General features: G+C 35.6%; 1 protein-coding gene across 1 annotated transcript; it reads right to left on the reverse strand.

The window, feature by feature from the left end:
- Positions 1–3,164: 3,164 nt before the first annotated feature.
- On the reverse strand, positions 3,165–19,457 carry LOC114256186 (uncharacterized). The gene is given in 16 exon segments (XM_082884784.1): positions 3,165–3,580; positions 3,846–3,999; positions 4,102–4,615; positions 12,050–12,212; positions 12,311–12,464; positions 12,567–13,080; positions 13,875–13,988; positions 14,387–14,594; positions 14,679–14,754; positions 14,756–14,778; positions 16,206–16,266; positions 16,372–16,547; positions 16,650–16,803; positions 16,914–17,427; positions 18,817–18,930; positions 19,233–19,457. Coding segments are annotated over 16 exon segments (3,240 nt in total). The 5' UTR covers positions 19,331–19,457; the 3' UTR covers positions 3,165–3,377.
- Positions 19,458–20,913: the final 1,456 nt, after the last annotated feature.

The raw sequence follows: 20,913 nt of genomic DNA on the forward strand, positions 1-20,913 counted from the left end.
AACTTCATATTTCACAAGTTCACAAATTTGGCCCTTGGCCTCATAGCTTCATAAGTCACAAGTCGGCCCTTGGCCACATAGGTTTGATCTTCACAAATGGCCCTTGGTCACATAACTTCATATTTCACAAGTTCTTTTGAGGTTTTCATAATTTCATAATGTTTCTTACATAACTTCACAAACTCTTTTGAAGTTTCCATAATGTCACAGTGTTTCTCACATAGCATACATAACATATATGTCAGCATAATTCTTACGACAAAGATTTAACATCAATAACGATAAACGGTTAAAGGTACATCAAAGTACTACTACTCACAGCGTTCAGGTGCTTGATCTGCCCCTGTAGCTGACCCTACACAATTCACATAATTCAAACATAATTCATCATAGCACAACACCAATCAATTCACTATAAGTCAACACAACATAATCCAACAAGGTCAATATCACTTAGTTCATCAACACCATTTGTAATTTAACATAATTCAAAATAAATCCTTGAATTCCATTTCAACATTCCAAAACCGAGTTCATATCATCCATATCATTAATAGATTATTTCCCCAATTTTCCCTTCATATTACAGCATGAATTACAATGTTTATAACATAGCTCATTCGTAAATTTTAAACATAATTTTCAAACATTTTCAAATTCCAATTAAACTTGAACACATATAATTCCATACCTCAATTTCATTACTCTACTTTCAATTTGGGCCAATTCATTGGTTATCATCACTAATCAACCTAGGGTTTCAAGAAAATATTGAAATTTCAAGAAAAATGCAAACTTATTAACCCATTACTTTTTATTTCAATTTTCCCAATGATTATACATTTAGGAGTCACAATCTATCATTTTAACCCACCAATTTAACTTCCAACTCCTCCAACTCTAAACCCTCAATTCTCAAGTTGGACATAATATGCTCAAAACTATAGATTTTGTTTGTATATTCACAAAATTCCATAATTCCATCCATGAATGCAAACATTGAAAGGGAATAAGGACCCCTACCTCAAGAATCAAGCAAAGGAGCAAAGATTGAGAAGAATCCTCCAAACATTCGAATTTCAATCGGTTGGAAATGTTGACCCTTTCTTGTTCTCCATCCTTGATGCAAGATCTATGGTGGATTTGTTGATAAAAGTGGAGGAAATCAAGGTTTTGGGAGCTAGGGTTTCGGACATGGAAGAGGGGAGAAGAAGAGAGGAAAAGAAAATGTAAAAAATGGGCCAAAAATCTCGTTTTTGAGCTGCTGGCCTGCACAGCCCGCACGTGCGGCGCTATTCCCCGCACGTGCGGCTCTGCTTCCAGCACAGATGTAAAAACTTCAAACGGGTATAACTCTCTCATCGGGACTCCGTTCTAGGTCGTTCTTGTGTCTAAATTGAAGCCCCGGAAATAAGCTTTCCAATGGTTCTAACCTCACATTCAAATTCAAAGTGTAGAAAAAGAAAAGGGCAAATGAGTGACGGTTGATCGTAGAATAACTATCCGGATTATATTCTATGGTCCAATCTTTCTTTACCATCATACCACCACCTCAATCAATACCCCAAAATAAGATAAAAACATTCTCAATTCCAATAGATATAGTTGAATTAAAACACATTAACCCCTAATTAAATAAGGATGACTTTTGGGGTCATTACATTACACTTTCATATCCATCTCTTGTGAGAGAATATTTGTAAAAGAGGACAGTTGTACCTCTTATTCTTGCTCTTTATTTTCTGAGTGACACACCTGTAAGGTGAGCCATTTAGTTGAAAGGTCCTCAACAGATTGAAGTAAGTCCTTGTAAAATCCACAAGCTAGGTGAAGCATCTATTCATAGTGAAGAAATTCTCAAAAAGGTATCTTGAGGAGTGGACGTAGGCCGGTAAGCCGAACCACTACAAATCCTTGTGTCAAGCTCTTATTTCCTTTTCTTTCATTTTGTGTGCATTCATTTCACTTAGTCTTTGCTAATTTATTCTTTGACCAAAATTTTAAATTACCCAATTCACCTTTCCTCTTGAATTGCCTACCTAAATAACGCATTTAATAGTAGTTTATAAATCTGCTCCCCACCAACCCCCCCCCCCCCCCCCCCCCAAAAAAAAAAAGTGAAAATAAGAGGGGTGTTTCATTGACTTTCGTACTATTGGCACCATTGGCAGGATGTGTTTGCTGCAGCTTTCATAGGTTTGTTATTTGGCCGCTAATCATTCAAAAGCAGAGCAAATTGAGTCATATATGCGATTCAGTGTCTTATATTACTTAAAATATGTATAATTGATTACTGCAGGCCTTATTGTCGCAACATTTTGTTATCTGTAGTTCTTCCCACCTCCAAATGATACTAACGGTAACTTCTTCATTTTTCTGTTTGGTTCTCTCTTTGTTAGTAATTTAATTTTTCTTTCTTTTCCCTTTCGATGAACCTTATAATTTTTATGTGCTGTGTCTGGAAAAGCTTTGGAAAAATTATAGTAAATAAAGTATGTGTTGCCATGAATCTAGACTCTCTTTCCTTCTTTCTAATTTCCTATTCTTTTGTTAATAGCAGGGTAGGAAATTTATTTTAGGAATTCTTGTGGGCAACTCATGGAATTTATATTTTCACATACAAAACCTAGAATTAAAACATTCTAGAGCAACATTTCTTTTTGCATTTACAATCAAATATTGAAAGCAGATGGGAATTATTACAAAGATTGTCTGTCAATGTCATTGCTACATACGTCATCATTTCATGTGAATCCTAATCAAATAAAAAGTTTTCTGATGGGGGAATTTTTCTTTTTATTGATTATAACACAACTGAAATTTAATGATTAGAAAGAAATATTTTGACTGTTTTGCAATGTTATTACATTGCTTGTTTTGAAATATTTTAACAGTCTTTTGCAATGTATTTGCCTTGGACAGAGAAAAAAACCAAGTCAATTTTCATACTGTGTTTATTCACTAGAAAGAATAGAAAATATCTCATTAATTCACTTACAAAAATCAAATTAAGCTCAGCCAGAGGACATAATTTGGGTCCAATGCAATTTGGATTCATGTGCAATTCCGTCATCGAACTATGAATAAGAGAAACTACTGAAACCATGTACTGCCATTCCCTTGCCCAGATACTAAACTGATTCATCGTTTCCAAGATTGAAAACTTTTACCATTCAAACTTTAATTTATGTATTGAAACTGAAATCTATTACACAACGTCACATGTCATATGCTGTGACACCAACAATAGAAGACAGATGATACGAGTACCTGAACTCATTTTTCTTTGCATACAAGCTATAGAACAACTAGATATTAATATCTCAACCATCGGAGAGTATCAAAACAAGCCAAAGTTCACGAGCTACATTGGCAATCTAGGCAGCTTTCAAGGTGTTTGCAACATCAATAACAAACCGGTACTTGACATCAACTTTAGCAAGACGTTCCATGGCAGTGTTCACGTAGTCCATAGGAATGACCTCAATCTCTGCTGTTATGTTGTGTTTAGCTGCAAAATCAATCATTTCTTGCGTCTCCTTCAATCCCCCAATGCCACTTCCAGCCATCATCTTCCTCCCTGTGATTACACATTTCAGGTTAGAAATGGTTTCCACCAGGTTAGAAATGGTTTCCACCAGACAATTTTGGATTCTACCCACTTTGAATGCAAATAACAAATTAGTAAGAGTAATGATATACAAATACAACTTTTGTACAAAATTATGTGGCTTCTGTGTTCCCTTCATTTCCAATCAAAACACCAATCATTTTCTGTATAACTTCACAATTTGACACACCATTCTTGATGTGTTTTCTATATAAATTTAATATCAAAATTTTACCCATAAGCAGAGGAAAGACCGGTAGCTCCAGTGGCTTGTCTGGTGCACCAAGCATGATGAGTTTTCCATGAGACTTCAGAAGACCAAACAATGGTAGGAGGGGGTGAACTGCAGATACTGTATCGAGGATACCATCCAATGTGCCCATCGCAGCCTGTGCACATTCAACATGGCAACATAAGAACTTGTAAATGCAGAAGAAATTCTCTAGAGTAAATTATAAGTCGATAACAACATAAGCAAGAAAAATTGTTACCTGCATCTGATCAGGGTCTCGACTGACCAAAAATGAATCAGCACCAAGATGTTCAATGGCTTCTTTCTTTTTGTTAGGTGATGTACTAATCACAGTCACCTTAGCACCAAATGCCTTTGCAAACTTCACGCCCACATGGCCGAGGCCACCTAAACCCACCACACCCACATGTATTCCAGGCTTGTCAAGTTCAAAATATCTCAGGGGACTGTAAGTTGTGATCCCGGCACAAAGAAGAGGAGCAACAGCATCAAGAGGTAGGTTGTTAGGAATGCGGACCACATAATGCTCATTAGCGACCATGTGATCAGAGTAACCTCCATACGTGGTTGTTCCATCAATATAGGTGGCATTGTAGGTCAGTATCTTTTTGGTACAGTAATTTTCAAGATCGTTGGCACAGTTATCGCACGAGTGACATGCTCCAACCAGGCACCCCACCCCAACTCTGTCCTCAACTTTGAACTTTTGAACCTTGCTCCCGACCTCAGTCACCACACCCACAATCTCATGCCTGAATTTAGTTGATAGTTGAAATAACAGAAGTAGTGAATGAAGATATCAGACTTTTCTGATCTATACACATCCAGATTAACTAGAAGAGGGACCAATAAGAGTAGAGGTAGAATTGGCATTGTTATGTGCAGCGAAATGATATGGGTGTTAAATTTGAGCTTGGTTTCATTTGCAAAAGCAATTTCATGGCCAATTTAAGGCACCTAGTTGGTTGTTTTTTCATTTTAGAAATAGAGACTAAAAACAAGGAAACAACAGAACCAGCTCTTGCAACATTTCTGTACGTTAATTGGCTAACTTTCCCTTTCTGCTACCTCAAAATTTTCATCCCATAAGTTCCCTACAAATTTGGTCCGACTTCAATTTGTCAGCATGTGTCAAAATGGATGAGTTTTTCTTCTTCTTTTTTATTTTTATGATTTTGCCCTTCATTTGAGTTGAAGCAGATAGAAATGAGCTGGAAAAGTATTTCCTCCCCATTTCACCTCACCTCACTCCCTTTGTTTTTTTTTTTAATTAATATAAATATATATATATATATATATTTCCAAACAAGTGATTAAGATTTCTATTTCTTTTTATTTTCAGTCCAAAGCACCCAACAATTGGCTATTAGCGCTTGCCAAACAAACTAACTTACAACTCTGATTGCATGTGTTCTAATTGATAAATTGGCTATACAAGAATCAACATTTCACATGTATACATATTATATATAGTGCGACTACGTGTGGATCCTACTAAGTAGATTTATTGCCCAATAGGTTCTATGATAATTAATGACATTTTTCATCATATACTATTAAAAAACATCACTACTTGTTAATTTCTAGCGACGATTCAGAAATTGTCACAAAAAAAGTCGCTAATTATAAGTTTTAGCGACAGTTTAAAAAATTATTACAAAAAAAGTCGCTAATTTTTAACTTTCAATGACAGTTTGAAAAATTTGTCACAAAAACAGTCACTAATTGTAAATTTTAGTGACAATTTATAAAAAAAAATGATAAAAAAAGCCACTAATTGTCAATTTTTAACGACGTATGTAAAAAATTATCACAAAAAATTATTTTTAGTGACGATTGTACTAAGACTTATTTTCAATAGGATTTGATGAGAATTAAGTTCAATTAATAGGACCTATTGATAGTTTAGAGAACTTACGTGCAGGTCTTAATATGTGGACTTATTGTCTAATAGGTCCAATGATAAGTAACGACATTTTTTTATCAAACGCTATTAAAAAATTTCACTAATTGTTAATTTCAGTGACAATTTGAAAATTGTTATAAAAAATGTCAGTAATTATAAATTTTAGCGACAGTTTAAACAAATCGTCACAAAAAGTTACTAATTTACAACTTTCAGCGACAGTTTGAAAATTTTGTCATAGAAAAACGACACTAATTATAAATTTTAGCGACATTTTATGAAAACCGTGACAAAAAAAAATTGCTAATTGTCAATTTTTAGCGACAGATATAAAAAATCATCACAAAAAATTATTTTTAGCGACGATTTTACTAGAATTTATTTTTAATAAAACTTGATGGGAATTAAATCAAAATAATAGGATGTATTGTAATTTATCCGAAATACATAAATACATACAGAGAGACAGAGGGGGAGGGGAGGGGGGGGGGGGGGGGGGGTTATTGAGTTCATACCCAGGGAGGAGGGGGTAATTGGAGCCACCCCATTCGTTTTTAATTCGGTGAAGGTCAGTGTGACATATGCCACAATACAACACTTTGAACCTCACATCTTCATCCCCTGTCGCCCTGCAAATATCATCATATCATAATCCACAATTACAACACCATTCAGAACCATCATAGATCATCAATAACCACGAAATAACCAACGAACTTGTGAGAGTGAGAGTACCTTCTCGAGAATTTGAAGGGAGAAAGTAGGCCGGACCGGTCTCTCGCCGCCCACCCAAATGCCTTTACTGGGTGTTTTCCCTCGGCTGATTTCTCCATTAATTTACCACCAATTTCCACTTTGTATTGTTACCCAGAGATTCTGAGAAAACCCAGAGAGAGAGAGAGAGAGAGAAGATGGAGAGTATGTGGACGAGGGAATGGGGCAATTTGGTTTTTTAATTTTTCTACACAAAAAAATTTAAAAAATTAATTTTTTTATTATCTCTCCAAAACACCACATGGTTTGTTTTGGAAAGTTGATAAAAAGTTAGTTTTTGACTTTTTACCAAGTTTTTTGGCTTTTTTGGAAGTGATTTGAGAAGTTGGTAAAAAGTTGGTTTTTTGCTTTTTAGTTTAATATTTATTTATGATGTCAAATCAAACTAAAATGACCAAAATACCCTTACCTAACATAAGAGAGTTATTTTTTTATTTATTTTTCATAGGCCCTAATTTGTAATTTTAGGACTGCGTTTTTAACACTTGCCAAATGACTTTTTTGACTTTTTTGGCAGCCACGTTTTTGGACATTTTGTCAAAAAACGTGACTTTTTACCATGTTCCCAAAATGACACATAGAAGTGGGCATAGGAACTGGCTGACGTAATTGCTCAAGTGTGGAGAGAGAAAAATAAAATAAAATAAGTAGCCACACCCATCCTTTCTTTTTAACTACGTGGGTTGGTTTCACAACTTATAAAAAAGTCAAAAATTTAAAAAATTATTTACCTTGTTTATTTTTACTTTTTAAAAAGTATTTTTTAAAAAATTTTACTTTCTTATTTTTTATATTTTTTTATTTTTACTGAATTTTTTTAATATTTTAAGTAATTTTTTTACTTTTTAGACATACCTAACATAAATACACTTAAAAAGTAAAAAATTTGTAAAAAAAATCTTTTAAAAATTCACTAAGTACCAAAAATATAAAAAAAAATTATAAGAATTCAGTACATTTTTTTGTATTTTTATATATTTATTAATTTTTTAAAATATTTTTTCACAATTTTTTTATTTTTTAGATACATCTAAGTAAGGTACATCTAAAAAAGTAAAAAAAATGTTTAAAATTTAAAAAATATTCACTAAAAACAAAAAAAAAACACGAAAACCAAAAAAGTCAATTTTCAAAAAACTTAATCCAGAAAATTCAAACCAAACACACTGATTATTATTCATCAAAAAAAAAAAAATACAAAAATTAGTTTCATACAAATTGTGAGACAAACTCACTCAAACAGAAGGCAGCTCTGCTTGACTTTAGTGAGGATAAATTACACCGGCGAAAGAAAGTTTAACTTCACTTTTTCTAGCCCTCGAAAAATCTCTTGGCAAATTATAAAGGGTTTTTTTTTTTAAGGTCCTTGATCTTATGATTTTATAGCATAAAGGACATTAAATATTTTTATGATGTCTAAGGTCCATCAACAATATTTTCATAATGTCTAAGGTCCCTCAACCTTGATCCAGAGAAATTTCAGTCCAGAGAAAATTGGTCCAGAGAAATTTCAGTCCAGAGAAAATTGGTCCAGAGAAATTTCAGTCCAGAGAAAATTAGTGCAGAGAAATTTCAGTCCAGAGAAAATTGGTCTAGAGAAATTTCAGTCCAAATTTCTCTGGAAAATCTAATTATTCTCAGAATTTTATGCAGAGGGAGCCACACATACACCATGCATATTTTTGGTGAATGTTTGTGCACTGATAATCAAGAAATGTCTTTTTTATCTTGAAGAAGTTTACGAATGATTTTTTTTTGTTTCCCCTTCCCTTTTATCACTTGATGCAAGTTCTTCCCAATTCCTAAGAAAAAACAATGTATTGGCTGTAAATTCAAAATTCTTTCTACCATTGTGTTTCGTATACAATTCGTGGCCTTTATATTTCTGCTTCAGTCTTCCATTAATGGGAGAGTTCTGCAACTTCTTCAGCGCCGAATCATGACCATTGTCATTATCTCACGTCACAGAGAAAATTGGTCCAGAGAAATTCTGGGAAGAATTTCTCTGGACCAACCCTAATAAAATTTAGTTCAAAAATCAAAGAATTTCTCTGGTTTCAACCTAGAGAAAATTCAATTCAAAAACCAGAGAATTTCTCTGGTTTCAACTTCAAATGAAAAAAAAAAAATTCAATTCACAATTTGGAACCTGGAATGCTTAATTTGAAACCCAGAGAATTTCTTTGGACTAGCATTGCTATTGCTTGTGGTGAACCCAACACAACTGCAATTGTTCCAGCACTTTTCCATACAATCGCTAATGCTTAAGCCCGAATTATCGTCACGGTCACTGGATTCGGCCGAGTTGGAAGTGAAGGCTCGGAGCAATAATGAGATGAAAAGGACTTTTACTTGACTACTTTGCCTCTTGTAGAACACAGAGATGCTGAGGTTTTGAACTCCAGGTTTATCTTCTTGTTCGACATCTTCATCAACCTCTATATCAGTAACTAAACAGCACAAATGCTGCACAAACTTTATTACCAAGAAACAACAACAATACCAAAAGCATACATATACAAGAACACATCATTTGTGTAGTTGACAGATATAATACAAGCTGTAGAAGGGGAAATTGAATCAATTAGACTCAACTAGTCAGAGAAAATTCGATCTAGAGACTCTAGACGAATTTTCTCTGGACTTCACAGAGAAATTCTAGTTTACAGAGATTTTCTCTGGTCCAATTTTCTCTGAACTTCACATTTCACAGAGAATTTCTCTGGTCGAATTTTCTCTGGACATCACAGAGAAATTCCTCTTCCATTTCTTGTTCTTTTGCATCTTGCTTCCCAGATTGATCATCACACTTGTTCATTGTAAGGTGCAAATCTAAAGCATTAGGGACAGAAGAGTAGGGAAAGTGTATGAAATAGACTGTAAAAGCTTGACGGAATAGTAGGGAAAACAGGGGATGACGAATTAAAATGAAATTGAAGGGGTTCAAGAACTTGAAACCCTAGAATGAGAAAGTGTATGAAAGAGGAGGAGGAAGAGGAACCTCGTTGATTATCGCCCTACATGTCCACAATTCCACTTCTTGGAGACCAATTAAGCATTCGACGAATGATGAGAGTGATGATTCATCGCCGATTGCATAGCAGCTTCGCAATTGGAGTTTCTTGAGCTGTTTACAACTCCTCCAGAGCCAACTGAGGCTGTAATCGCAGTGTTGAATCCCGGACAAACCTAGGGTTTCTAATTGAAGTTTGGTTTCGGAGTTTCCGATCATTGAATCGGTCAAATTGAGTTTGTGTAAATTGAATTGTCCAGTGTTGAAGACGATCGAGAGGTCTTTCAGTGAGTGGAAAGAGATGAGCCAGTGAAACTTTCATCTGATATATGTTTAGGGACCTTAGACATCAAAAAATAATTTTGTGGATCTCTTCCATTACGAAAAGTGGAAGAGGGACCCTAGACCGATTTTCCCAATTATAAATCTAAGCACAATTTACCATCGAATGTTTTAGAAAGTTGGTTAAAAATTAATTTTTTTATTTTTTTGTCCTTTTATAAATAAAAAATATAATAAGTGATATGATTCAAAATGAGTTAAAAGCGGGCTTTTAACCAGCCTTCCAAATGGACCCATAATTAATCCAAAAAAAATGCTAAAGACACCAAATGATCTATCAAATTTTCTACCAAACCTCTCACATGAGTATAAGTTTGATAGAAAGTTTGATAAATAATTTGAAATCTCTAACCTAACCCATTAATCAAATCTATAAAATCAACTCTTCAAGCAAAATAAATATTAAATACAATAATTATCAATGTTTTTTATTGATTAGTAAAATTACGTAGGATGGTGCCACTAACACGTCCAATATTTTTTCAAGTGAACTGACTCTCTAAAATATCGAAGTTTGTTTATCTCTCTTTTAAGTAACTGAAAATTTAAATCTTTATAAAATGGACAAATTTGCAAAGTTGCTACCCTAAACAAATGAATTGGCCAAAACCCTTTGGGGTCCATGGCAAAACAATCGATTGCAAAACGATGGATCCTAATTTCTATCATATTTTTCAATACTTTGGGTAATTGTATGCACTTGTTGCTTGCTTCCTACTAGTGCCGATTGCTTTGTTTTCCCATGTACCTGTTCATTTGTTTCAACAATTGCAAGGCCAAATACACTGCATTAACATTGAATTATTAGTCTGTGACATGGAAAGGAAATTTCATTCACCTATTAAGATTTATTGTGCAATGCCGAATTCTTGTGCATGGAGCAGGATGTGTGATGAGATTTGTTTTGAATTTGAATCAATTTGAGATTATGTTTTTTTGTATGTGTAGATAATTAAATTTGTGCGGAAAAGAAAATTTGAACGACGCCCATTGTACAAAATTATTGGAGCCACCACTGGTGTGCAGCAATACTTCATCAAGGAAAAGAGACTGGTTGGTTGTTGTCCTAGGATCACATTGATGTTTCATTTAGTTTGGACAATAAGTCCTGAGCATATCAAAAGTGGTGAAGTTATCAGAATGAAAAGTAGATCTGCCCAAGTTCAAGATTTGAATTTCCACAACAACATAGTGATTTACAAAATGCGAGTGTATCCAAAAAAAAAAATACTAAAATTCTTAAGAACAATTCCAACGACCACAGCAGTAACCATCATCACCACCACCATGACTAACTGTCACAGCCACTGCCACCAACTCAATCAATGATGATGATGATGGAGTTATTACAATATTCCTCCCCCCAACCATTTTCTGACACCACACCAAATTGTTACCATCCATAATACCAATTCCAATTCTGTCAACCAAAAACACCTTACAAAGGAAATTTTGTCATATTTCTTCATGAGCACTGGTTGCAGTGTCGAGATAAATTGAGTTGCAGACGAATACAGGTTTGGTGTCAAGTGTCAACTTGGAAAGATTATTATAGTCAAAATGAAAACAAACAAAAAATGTTTAAAAGTGAGCAAACAATATGCAATAATACAGGGATGAAAAATGTCAGCAAACCTTAAAAGACTCTTTTGTTTCCTTTCTGAGGTGCATTTAGACAACCTCAAATTTAAAATTTGCCCATGTTTTCCTATCATAGTGTCTTAATTATGTTTATTCTGTGTTATGTTGTAGATCATCTTCGGGATTTCAATTTAAAACATATATGGAAGACTTGACTGATTACTCCCTACATTTAACACTTGATTCATGTGGAATTCCATCGTCAAACTATGAGTAAGAAAAACTGATTCACTATTTCCAAGATTGTAAACTTTTACAATTCAAACTTTTATTTATGTATTCAAACCGAGATACGACACATTGTCGCATCATATGCCGTGACACCAGCAACAGAAGACAGATGATACAAGTACTAGAACTTTTTTTGTTTTGGGGACAAAAGTACCTAAACTCTAAATCAACTACTTATTAATACATCAACCATCAGACAGTTTCAAAATAAACCAAAATTCAGGAGCCACATTGGCCAACTAGGCAGCTTTCAAAGTGTTGGCAACATCAATGACAAACCTGTATTTGACATCACCTTTTGCAAGACGTTCCATGGCAGTGTTCACATAGTCCATCGGAATAACCTCAATATCTGCGGTTATGTTGTGTTTAGCTGCAAAATTGATCATTTCTTGCGTCTCCTTCAACCCCCCACAGGCACTTCCAGCCACCAACTTCCTCCCTGTCATTACATATTCCAGGTTACAGGTTTCCAACAGCCAATTTTGGTTTCTACCTACTCTAAATGAATATGACAAATTAGTAATGTCAAATGTTTACCCATAAGCAGAGGAAAGACTGGTAGCTCCAATGGCTTGTCTGGTCCACCAAGCATGATGAGCTTTCCATGAGACTTCAGCAGACCAATCAATGGTAGGAGAGGGTAAACTGCAGATACTATATCAAGGATACCATCCATTGTGCCCATGGCAGCCTATGCACATTCAACATAACAACATAAGAACTTCTACAAGCAGAAGAAATTCTAGAAAATAAATTTGAAGTCCATAACAACACAAACAAAAAAATTTGTTACCCGCATTTGATCAGGGTCTCGACTGTCCAAAAATGAATCAGCACCAACATGTTCAATAGCTTCTTTCCTCTTGTTAGGTGACGTACTAATCACAGTCACCTTAGCACCAAATGCCTTTGCAAACTTCACACCCACATGGCCGAGGCCACCTAAACCCACAACACCCACATGCATTCCAGGCTTGTCAAGTTCAAAATATCTCAGGGGACTGTAAGTTGTGATCCCAGCACAAAGGAGAGGAGCAGCAGCATCAAGAGGCAAGTTCTCTGGAATGCGAACCACATAATGCTCATTAGTGACCATGTGATCAGAGTAGCCTCCATATATGGTTGTTCCATCATGGTAGGTGCCATAAAAGGTCGATATCTTTTTGGAACAGTAATTTTCAAGATCACTGGCACAGCTGTTGCACGAGTGACATGCTCCAATCAGGGTCCCCACCCCTACTTTGTCCCCAACTTTGAACTTTTGAACCTTGCTCCCGACCTCAGTCACCACACCCACAATCTCATGCCTGAATTTAGTTGATTACAGAAATATCAGAAGCAATGAACGGAAGGATCAAAATTTCCTCACCTTTATACATCCAGATGATTAACTAGAGAACCAGCACCATCAATATTTCTCTTCATTAATTGGCTAACTTTCCCTGTGTTACCTCAAAAGTTTCATTCCAGAAGTTCCATATAAACTTGGTCCATCTTCAATTTGTCAGCATCAGTGTCAAAATGGATACTTTCTTTAATTGTTGTTATTGCCCTTCATTTGAGTTGAAGCACTTGAAAATTGAGTTGGAAATAATTTGGAGGATCTCCAAACAATACGCTAAATCTTAGATAGGAACTTAAAAAGTAATATTTGACATCTCTACAAGCTCCAACTAAAAGGTCGTTTGCCTAAGTGGCATTTGGCATTGCCTTCCCCATATCAAATTTGACATACGGGGGCCCAGATGTCAATTTTATTTTTATTTTTTGCATTGCTTATTACGTGTGTGGTTTTCTAAAACAATTTAAAACAAACTGAAATAAATAAATAAAATTAAAGTAAAAGTTATAATAAAACAATAAATTTAACATATTGGATGGAAAGTTTATTTTTAGAGAAGTCAAATTTGAGGATATCAAACTTTATATTTGAAGATTTGGTTGGAGATGCTCTACGGGCTATATTATTTTTCCAAACAAACTAATTGACAACTCTGCTAATTGATAAAAAAGCCATACAAGAATCAATATTTCAAATGTACATATATACACACACACACATATATATATATATAGCGAGAGAGAGAGAGAGAGAGAATACCCAGGGAGGAGGGGGTAAATGGAGCCACCCCAGTCGTTTTTAATTCGGTGAAGGTCAGTGTGACAGATCCCACAATACAACACTTTAAACCTCACATCTTCATCCCCGGTTTCCCTGCAACATCATATCATATGCACAGGCCCTGTTTGGTACAGCTTAATTTCAGCTTATTTCAGCTTTCAGCTTAATTTAAGCTATTTTGATGTGTTTGGTTTAGCTTATAGCTTATAGCTTATAGTTTTGTGGAAGTCAGAAAACAGCTTATTCTATGAGTGGGGCAGGAGATGCTTTAAGAATAAGCTGGAAATCAGCTTAAGCTGAAAGTTATAAGCTATAAGCTGTTTAGGCATAAGCTATAAGCACTTTCCCACAGCTCTACCAAACGGGGCCACAATTACATTATATATATAGATCAAACTTCACTCATCACCATCATAGATCACGAATGAGCACGAAATAACGAACGAACAAGTATAAATGTTTGTATGGTGTATGTATAACAGAGAACTCACTTCTTTTTTTTCTTACAAATTGCCTGAATTATAAAGTAGCAAAAAGAGAGAAAGAGAATCAAAGAAGATGGAATGTGATTGAGAAAAAACCTTCTTGAGAATTTGAAGGGAGAAAGTAGGCCGGACTGGTCTCTGGCAGCCCATCCAAATGCCTTCACTGCGTGTTCTTCCCCTGCTGATTTCCCCATTAATTCACCACCAATTTCTACTAGCTAAAGCAGATATTCAGAGAAACTCAGAGAGAAGATGATGAAAAGTATGTGATCAAATGTATGGGTATTTATTTATTTACCTATAGATGTGGGGTATGGCAATTGGCTGACGTAATTGCTGAAGTAAGCGGCGGCGCCATCAGAAAATTTTTTTCCCTCCAATTTCAGAAAATTTGAAACCTTACTAGTGAAATTAAAACCCTATAACTAAGTTATTAATGATAATAACCACAAGCTTAAGGAAAATATTTGGTAACCTAAATTTCTGTGGCTTGAATGGTTTGAATGTGTTAAAACGACGTCATTTTACACTTAAAACGACGTTATTGTTGTTTTGAGTATTTCGAGCCACTCGAACCATATTTTTCCGGGCCACCTAACATTGTTGTAAGCTAAATTGAAAAAAAAAATGAGAAAATAAAAAAACAACTCTCAAATTTATCAGTTGACCCCTTTCTTATAACCTGGCACTGCTTCTCTGACGTAACTACTGAAGTAAGTTTTAATTCGTTAATGTTGTGCTAACCTCTTCGCAGTATAATTAATTGTGAAAAGCAAATTGGTATCAAAGAGCAAAAAAAAAAAAAAAAAAAAAAAAAGAGGACAATTATATATTTTGTTGCATGTGATTAGGATGAATATTTTATGATAAAAATTCAATCTAATAGCTTGAATACTATAAAAAACAAAGCTACAAAAGTTCTAATGAACCATCATTCTATATGAATATTTTATAAATATATATTTTTTAATATTGATACATCCTTATAGGCTTTAGAACCAATTAGAGCATCTTTAATAGATATTTTATTTCTATTTTTTGGGAGAGATTACTATATGCGTTCCTCAAAGAGTGTATGTAGTATGTCTTTCATAATTTTTTTTTTTTTATAAAATTTCATAACATAAATCACAAAATGTCATATAACTTCTTTCATAAAAAAAATATCATAATAAAAACCACATGAGTGTCATAACTTTAGAATGCATACTATAAATTTATTATTTGTAATTTTACCACGAAGTAACATAACACATACCCATACCACAACAATGATAAATTTTACCACAAAAAATCATAAGTTTTGTACAATTTGCATTTTTTTTTCTTTTTTGTTGATGTGTAACTTTTTTGAATTTGCTAGCCTACTTGCTTTTCTTGTTACTTTGTATTCTTCCACTGGACCATCTCCAGAATCTCATGCCTGAATTCCATTACAGTAACCTGCAGAAACAATAAAAAAAAGTTCTGATTTTATTGATATTTGATGTTTTATGATCTGCTTGTCAGTTAGTCATCTCTTTCCCTAGACAACCGGAGTACATGAAAAAAAAATGAAAGATGGAACTGATGTGGAGGTGGAGCCTGATCCTGAGCAACCCGCTCAAGCAGGTCCTAGGCCGCACGATTGGTCAAATGCAACGTGCCATTTCAATAGATGGATTAGCAGTGGAGTGGAGAATGCCAAAGCGTGTCCGCTCAAGTGAGCAGATCAACTGCTTTCTCTATTGAAGGTAAGAGACTTTTACCACTCAAACTTTTATTTATGTTTTCAAACTGAGATATTACACAATGCCGCTGTATCATAAGCTGTGACACCAGCAACAGAAAACAGATGATACAAGTACCTGAACTGTTTTTTCTTTGGATACAAGAGCATCTATACTCTAAAGCAATTACATATTAATACATAAACCATCAGGCAGTATCAAAAATGCCAAAAGTTCAGGAGCTATATTGGCCAACTAGATAGCTTTCAAAGTATTGGCAACATCAATGACAAACCGGTATTTGACATCACTTTTTGTAAGACGTTCCATGGCAGTGTTTACATAGTCCATAGGAATGACCTCAATATCTGCTGTTATGTTGTGTTTAGCTGCAAAATCAATCATTTCTTGTGTCTCCTTCAACCCCCCAGTAAGACTTCCAGCCACCAACTTCCTCCCTGTCATTACACATTCCATGTTAGATATGCTTTCCACGGGGCAATTTTGGTTTCTACCTACTTTGAATGAATATAACAAATTAGTAATGACAAAGTGTATACCCATAAGCAGAGGAAAGACTGGTAGCTCCAGTGGCTTGTCTGGTGCACCAAGCACGATAAGCTTTCCATGGGACTTCAGTAGACCAAGCAATGGTAGAAGAGGGTGAACTGCGGATACTGTATCAAGGATACCATCCATTGTCCCCATGGCAGCCTATTCACATTCAAAATGGCAACATAAGAACCAGTCAACCAGTACATATGTAAGAGAAATTCTATAAAGTAAATTTTGTCCGTAACAACATAAAACAGAAAAATTGTTACCTGCATCTGATCAGAGTCTTGACTGACCAAAAATGAATCAGCACCAAGATGTTCAATGGCTTCTTTCTTCTTGTTAGGCGATGTACTAATCAGAGTCACCTTAGCCCCTAAAGCCTTTGCGAACTTCACACCCACATGGCCAAGGCCGCCTAAACCCACCACCCCCACATGCATACCAGGCTTGCCAAGTTCAAAATATTTCAAGGGACTATAAGTTGTGGTCCCAGCACAGAGGAGAGGAGCAGCAGCATCAAGAGGCATGTTTTCAGGAATGCGGATCACGTAATGCTCATTAGTGACCATGTGATCAGAGTAACCTCCATATGTGGTTGTTCCATCATGGTAGGTGCCATTGTAGGTCTCTATCAGTTTGGGACAGTAATTTTCAAGATTGTTGGCGCAGTTGTCACATGAGTGACATGCTCCAACCTGGCCCGTCACCCCAACTTTGTCCCCAACTTTGAACTTTTGAACCTTGCACCCGATCTCAGTCACAACACCAACAATCTCATGCCTGAATTGAGTTGACAATCGAAATCAGAAGTAAAGAATGAAAGGATCAAACTTTCCTCATCTATATACATCACTAGAGGAACCATTAACAATTGAGGTAGAACTTGTTGGCTCCATCCACTACCCACATGGTAAGGAGCCCACCATCCACATGGTGTGGGTGGCACCATGTGGTAAAAGAAGCTGGTGGAGGGCAACACCAACTCACTAAAGGAAGATAGTGAGGGTGGCACCACCTTGGCCAATTATGGCTATCACTTCACCTTCTCCTCCTCTCTTGGTTATAAATTGAGATGAGTGAGGAGGGGTTGGAAATCATCAGAAATTGGAGAGTGAGAGCTGTGAGTTGAGTGAGTTTTCATCTCCTCTTCTATATTTGTATTTTGCTCCATTTTAGTGAAAACTTCTCGTTTCTGTCCGTGGATGTAGGCATTGGGCCGAACCACGTAAATATTGTGTTCTCTGTGTGTGTGAGATATTTTTCTGGGTGTGTTTGATCCTAACAGAACTAACATTGTCATGTGCAGTCAAATGGCATGGGGGTGTTAAATTTGAGCGCACTTTCATTTGTAAAAGCAACTTCATGGCCAATTTAAGTCACCCAGTTGGATGTTTTCATGTTAGAAATAGAGAATTCAAACTAGGAAACAACAGAACCAGAACCAGCAATATTTCGTACATTAATTGGCTAACTTTCCCTATCTGCTGCATTAAAATTTCATTCCGTAAGTTCATTGTAAAGCTTGGCCCATCTTCAATTTGTCAGCATCAGTGTCGAAAAGGATAACATTGCTTTTTTTTTTTTTTTTTTTTTAATGATTTTGTCATTGCATGTCATTTGTGTTGAAGGGGTAGTCTTAGTGCACAAGATGTATGCAGTCCTACTCTGCATGTTCATTTCAGTTTAAGCAGATAGAAAACGAGTTGGAAATAACCTAGAGCATCTCCAATCAACATGCCAAATCTCATATGACAACTCAGAAAAGTAATATTTGGCTTCTCTACAAGCTACAAGCTACAACCAAAATGCCATTTGCCTATGTGGCTTTTGGCATTGCCCTACCCATGTCCAATTTGGCGTACGATGGGAGATGTTAATTTTTATTTTTATTTTTTTCTTTTGCTTTGTTTATTATGTGAGACCTACATTAAAAAGAGATTAAATTAAAATATATAATAAAATGAAAAATTTAACATGTTGGATGTAGTATTTATTTTAAGAGACTGTCATGCTCTAGTATTTTGCCAAACAAACTACAATTGACAACTCTGATTGGTGTCAACTGTTTTATAAAGTGGCCATATAAGAATCAACATTTCACACACATATACACAAACAGAGAGAGAGAGAGAGAGAGAGAGAGAGAGAGAGAGAGAGAGAGGTTCATACCCGGGGAGGAGGGGGTAATTGGAGTCACCCCAGTCGTTTTTAATTCTGTGAAGATCAGTGTGACAGATACCACAATACAACACTTTGAGCCTCACGTCTTCACCCCCCGTTGCCCTGCAAACATCATATCCACAATTACGTTACATATATATATATATATATAGATATACATATAGATCCAACACCAGTCAGAACCATCATAGATCATAAAAAAGCAAGAAATAATGAAAGAACATGTATAAATGCTTGTGTGGTGCATGTATAATGGAGAACTAACTCGATTCATTTTTCTTACAAATTGCCTGAATTATAAAGTAGCAAAAAGAGAGACAATAACAAATTCACAGTCGATGCCCTTATACCATCAAAGAAGATGGAGAGAGCGAAAGTGAAAGTGAAAGTGAAAGTGAAAGTACCTTCTTGAGAACTTGAAAGGAGAAAGTATACCAGACTGGTCTCTGGCCGCCCATCCAAACGCCGTCACTGCATGTACTTCCTCCGCTGATGACTCCATTAATTACCTGCAATTTCTAAGAAATGCAGAGAGAGAGAGAGATCATGGAGAGTATGTGTGCAAGTGTAAGAGTATTTATATACATGTGGGGGCATGGGAAGGGAAATGATCCAGACCCCCAGCACCCGACACAATTGTGAGAGAGGGGGAGGACAGAGCGGAGGAAAAAAAACAAGGAAAATGATTTAGAGCCCTAAAACCCCTCCCCCTAATCCCCCTAATTTCCTTTTCTGGAAACTGTTTTCTTTTTCTTTTCTTTTTTTCTTTTTTTCTTTTTTTTTTTTTTTTTTTTTACTTGAAATGGCAAATTCGGGGGATTCGGGCTCCCCCCTTTCGGGGGATGAAACACTATAATAATAATAATAATAATAATGTGTGGTCTAAAATCAGTTGAGGGTTGTGGGCTCAAAAATGACGGGCGTCTCAAGTATTTTCCGCATGGAAGTTGGCTGACGTAACTGCCGAAGTAGGTCCTGTCTCCTTGGTCAATGCTGTGCTAAGCTCTACACAGTTTGTCAAAGATGATAAAACTCAAATTAGAAAATATATCTATCGCTTGTTATTTCTTTTTCTATTTTGTTGTTGGCTTATTTTGAAATTACTATTTTATCCTTTACTTGGTTGGTGAAACAATTTGTGTGGTGATATCTTGAAAATTATGTAAGACATTTTGGTTGCTTTGGTTGTTGTTGGCTTATTTTGAAATTATTATTTTATCCTTAACTTGGTTGGTGAAACAATTTGTGTGGTGATGTCTTGAAAATTATGTAAGACATTTTGGTTGCTTTGGTTGTTGTTGGCTTATTTTGAAATTATTATTTTATCCTTAACTTGGTTGGTGAGACAATTTGTGTGGTGATGTCTTGAAAATTATGTAAGACATTTTGGTTGCTTTGGTTGGAAGGTTTGTTTTAGGATGCTTATTTTGGAAAAATTCTATTCCCATACACCACATTATCTCTCTATATATCATTTCTCACTCCACACACTTAGTAATTTGATTCTTAGGTATTTATCTCAGTCCATACACCACACATTCTAAACATACTTATTTAATAAAAAATGTGTACACACCCTCATATTAGCCCACACAAATTTCCAAAATAGCCCTCCCTTCAACTTTCACATCCCACCCTCCACCTTGCACGATCCAGCCTCTCCATCATCGTCTAGCCTCTCCATCCTCGACAGGCATTCTCCGGTAGCCTGCAGCCTCCAGCCAAACACTTTGTACGAATTTTAACAGAACTTCCAAAAAGTTTAGAAAAGTTTGTCACACATGAACCTAGAATAACAAGAGCTTCAAAGCAAAATAGGGCAAGAGTTTACCTGCTCACGGACATCATCACAGGCAGAGCTTAAAAGTAGCACTAACTTGGGGACAACACAATGTTCAATGACAATTCGAGTATGCTCTGATGTCCCAGATGCAGCATTGGTCAAAGCCTATGATGCTTCAAACTGAGAACAAAGACAAAATCAAGCTTGTGCTAGATTGATTACATCAATCAAAAATAGAGCCAGTTCAGTGAAAAAAAAGTTACCTTTCATAAACTTATCTCAACTAGTCTGATTCGACGGTG

This window comes from Camellia sinensis, chromosome 8 (genome assembly GCF_055761805.1).
Source record: "Camellia sinensis isolate YWXY chromosome 8, ASM5576180v1, whole genome shotgun sequence".
In the NCBI taxonomy this organism is placed as follows: domain Eukaryota; kingdom Viridiplantae; phylum Streptophyta; class Magnoliopsida; order Ericales; family Theaceae; genus Camellia; species Camellia sinensis.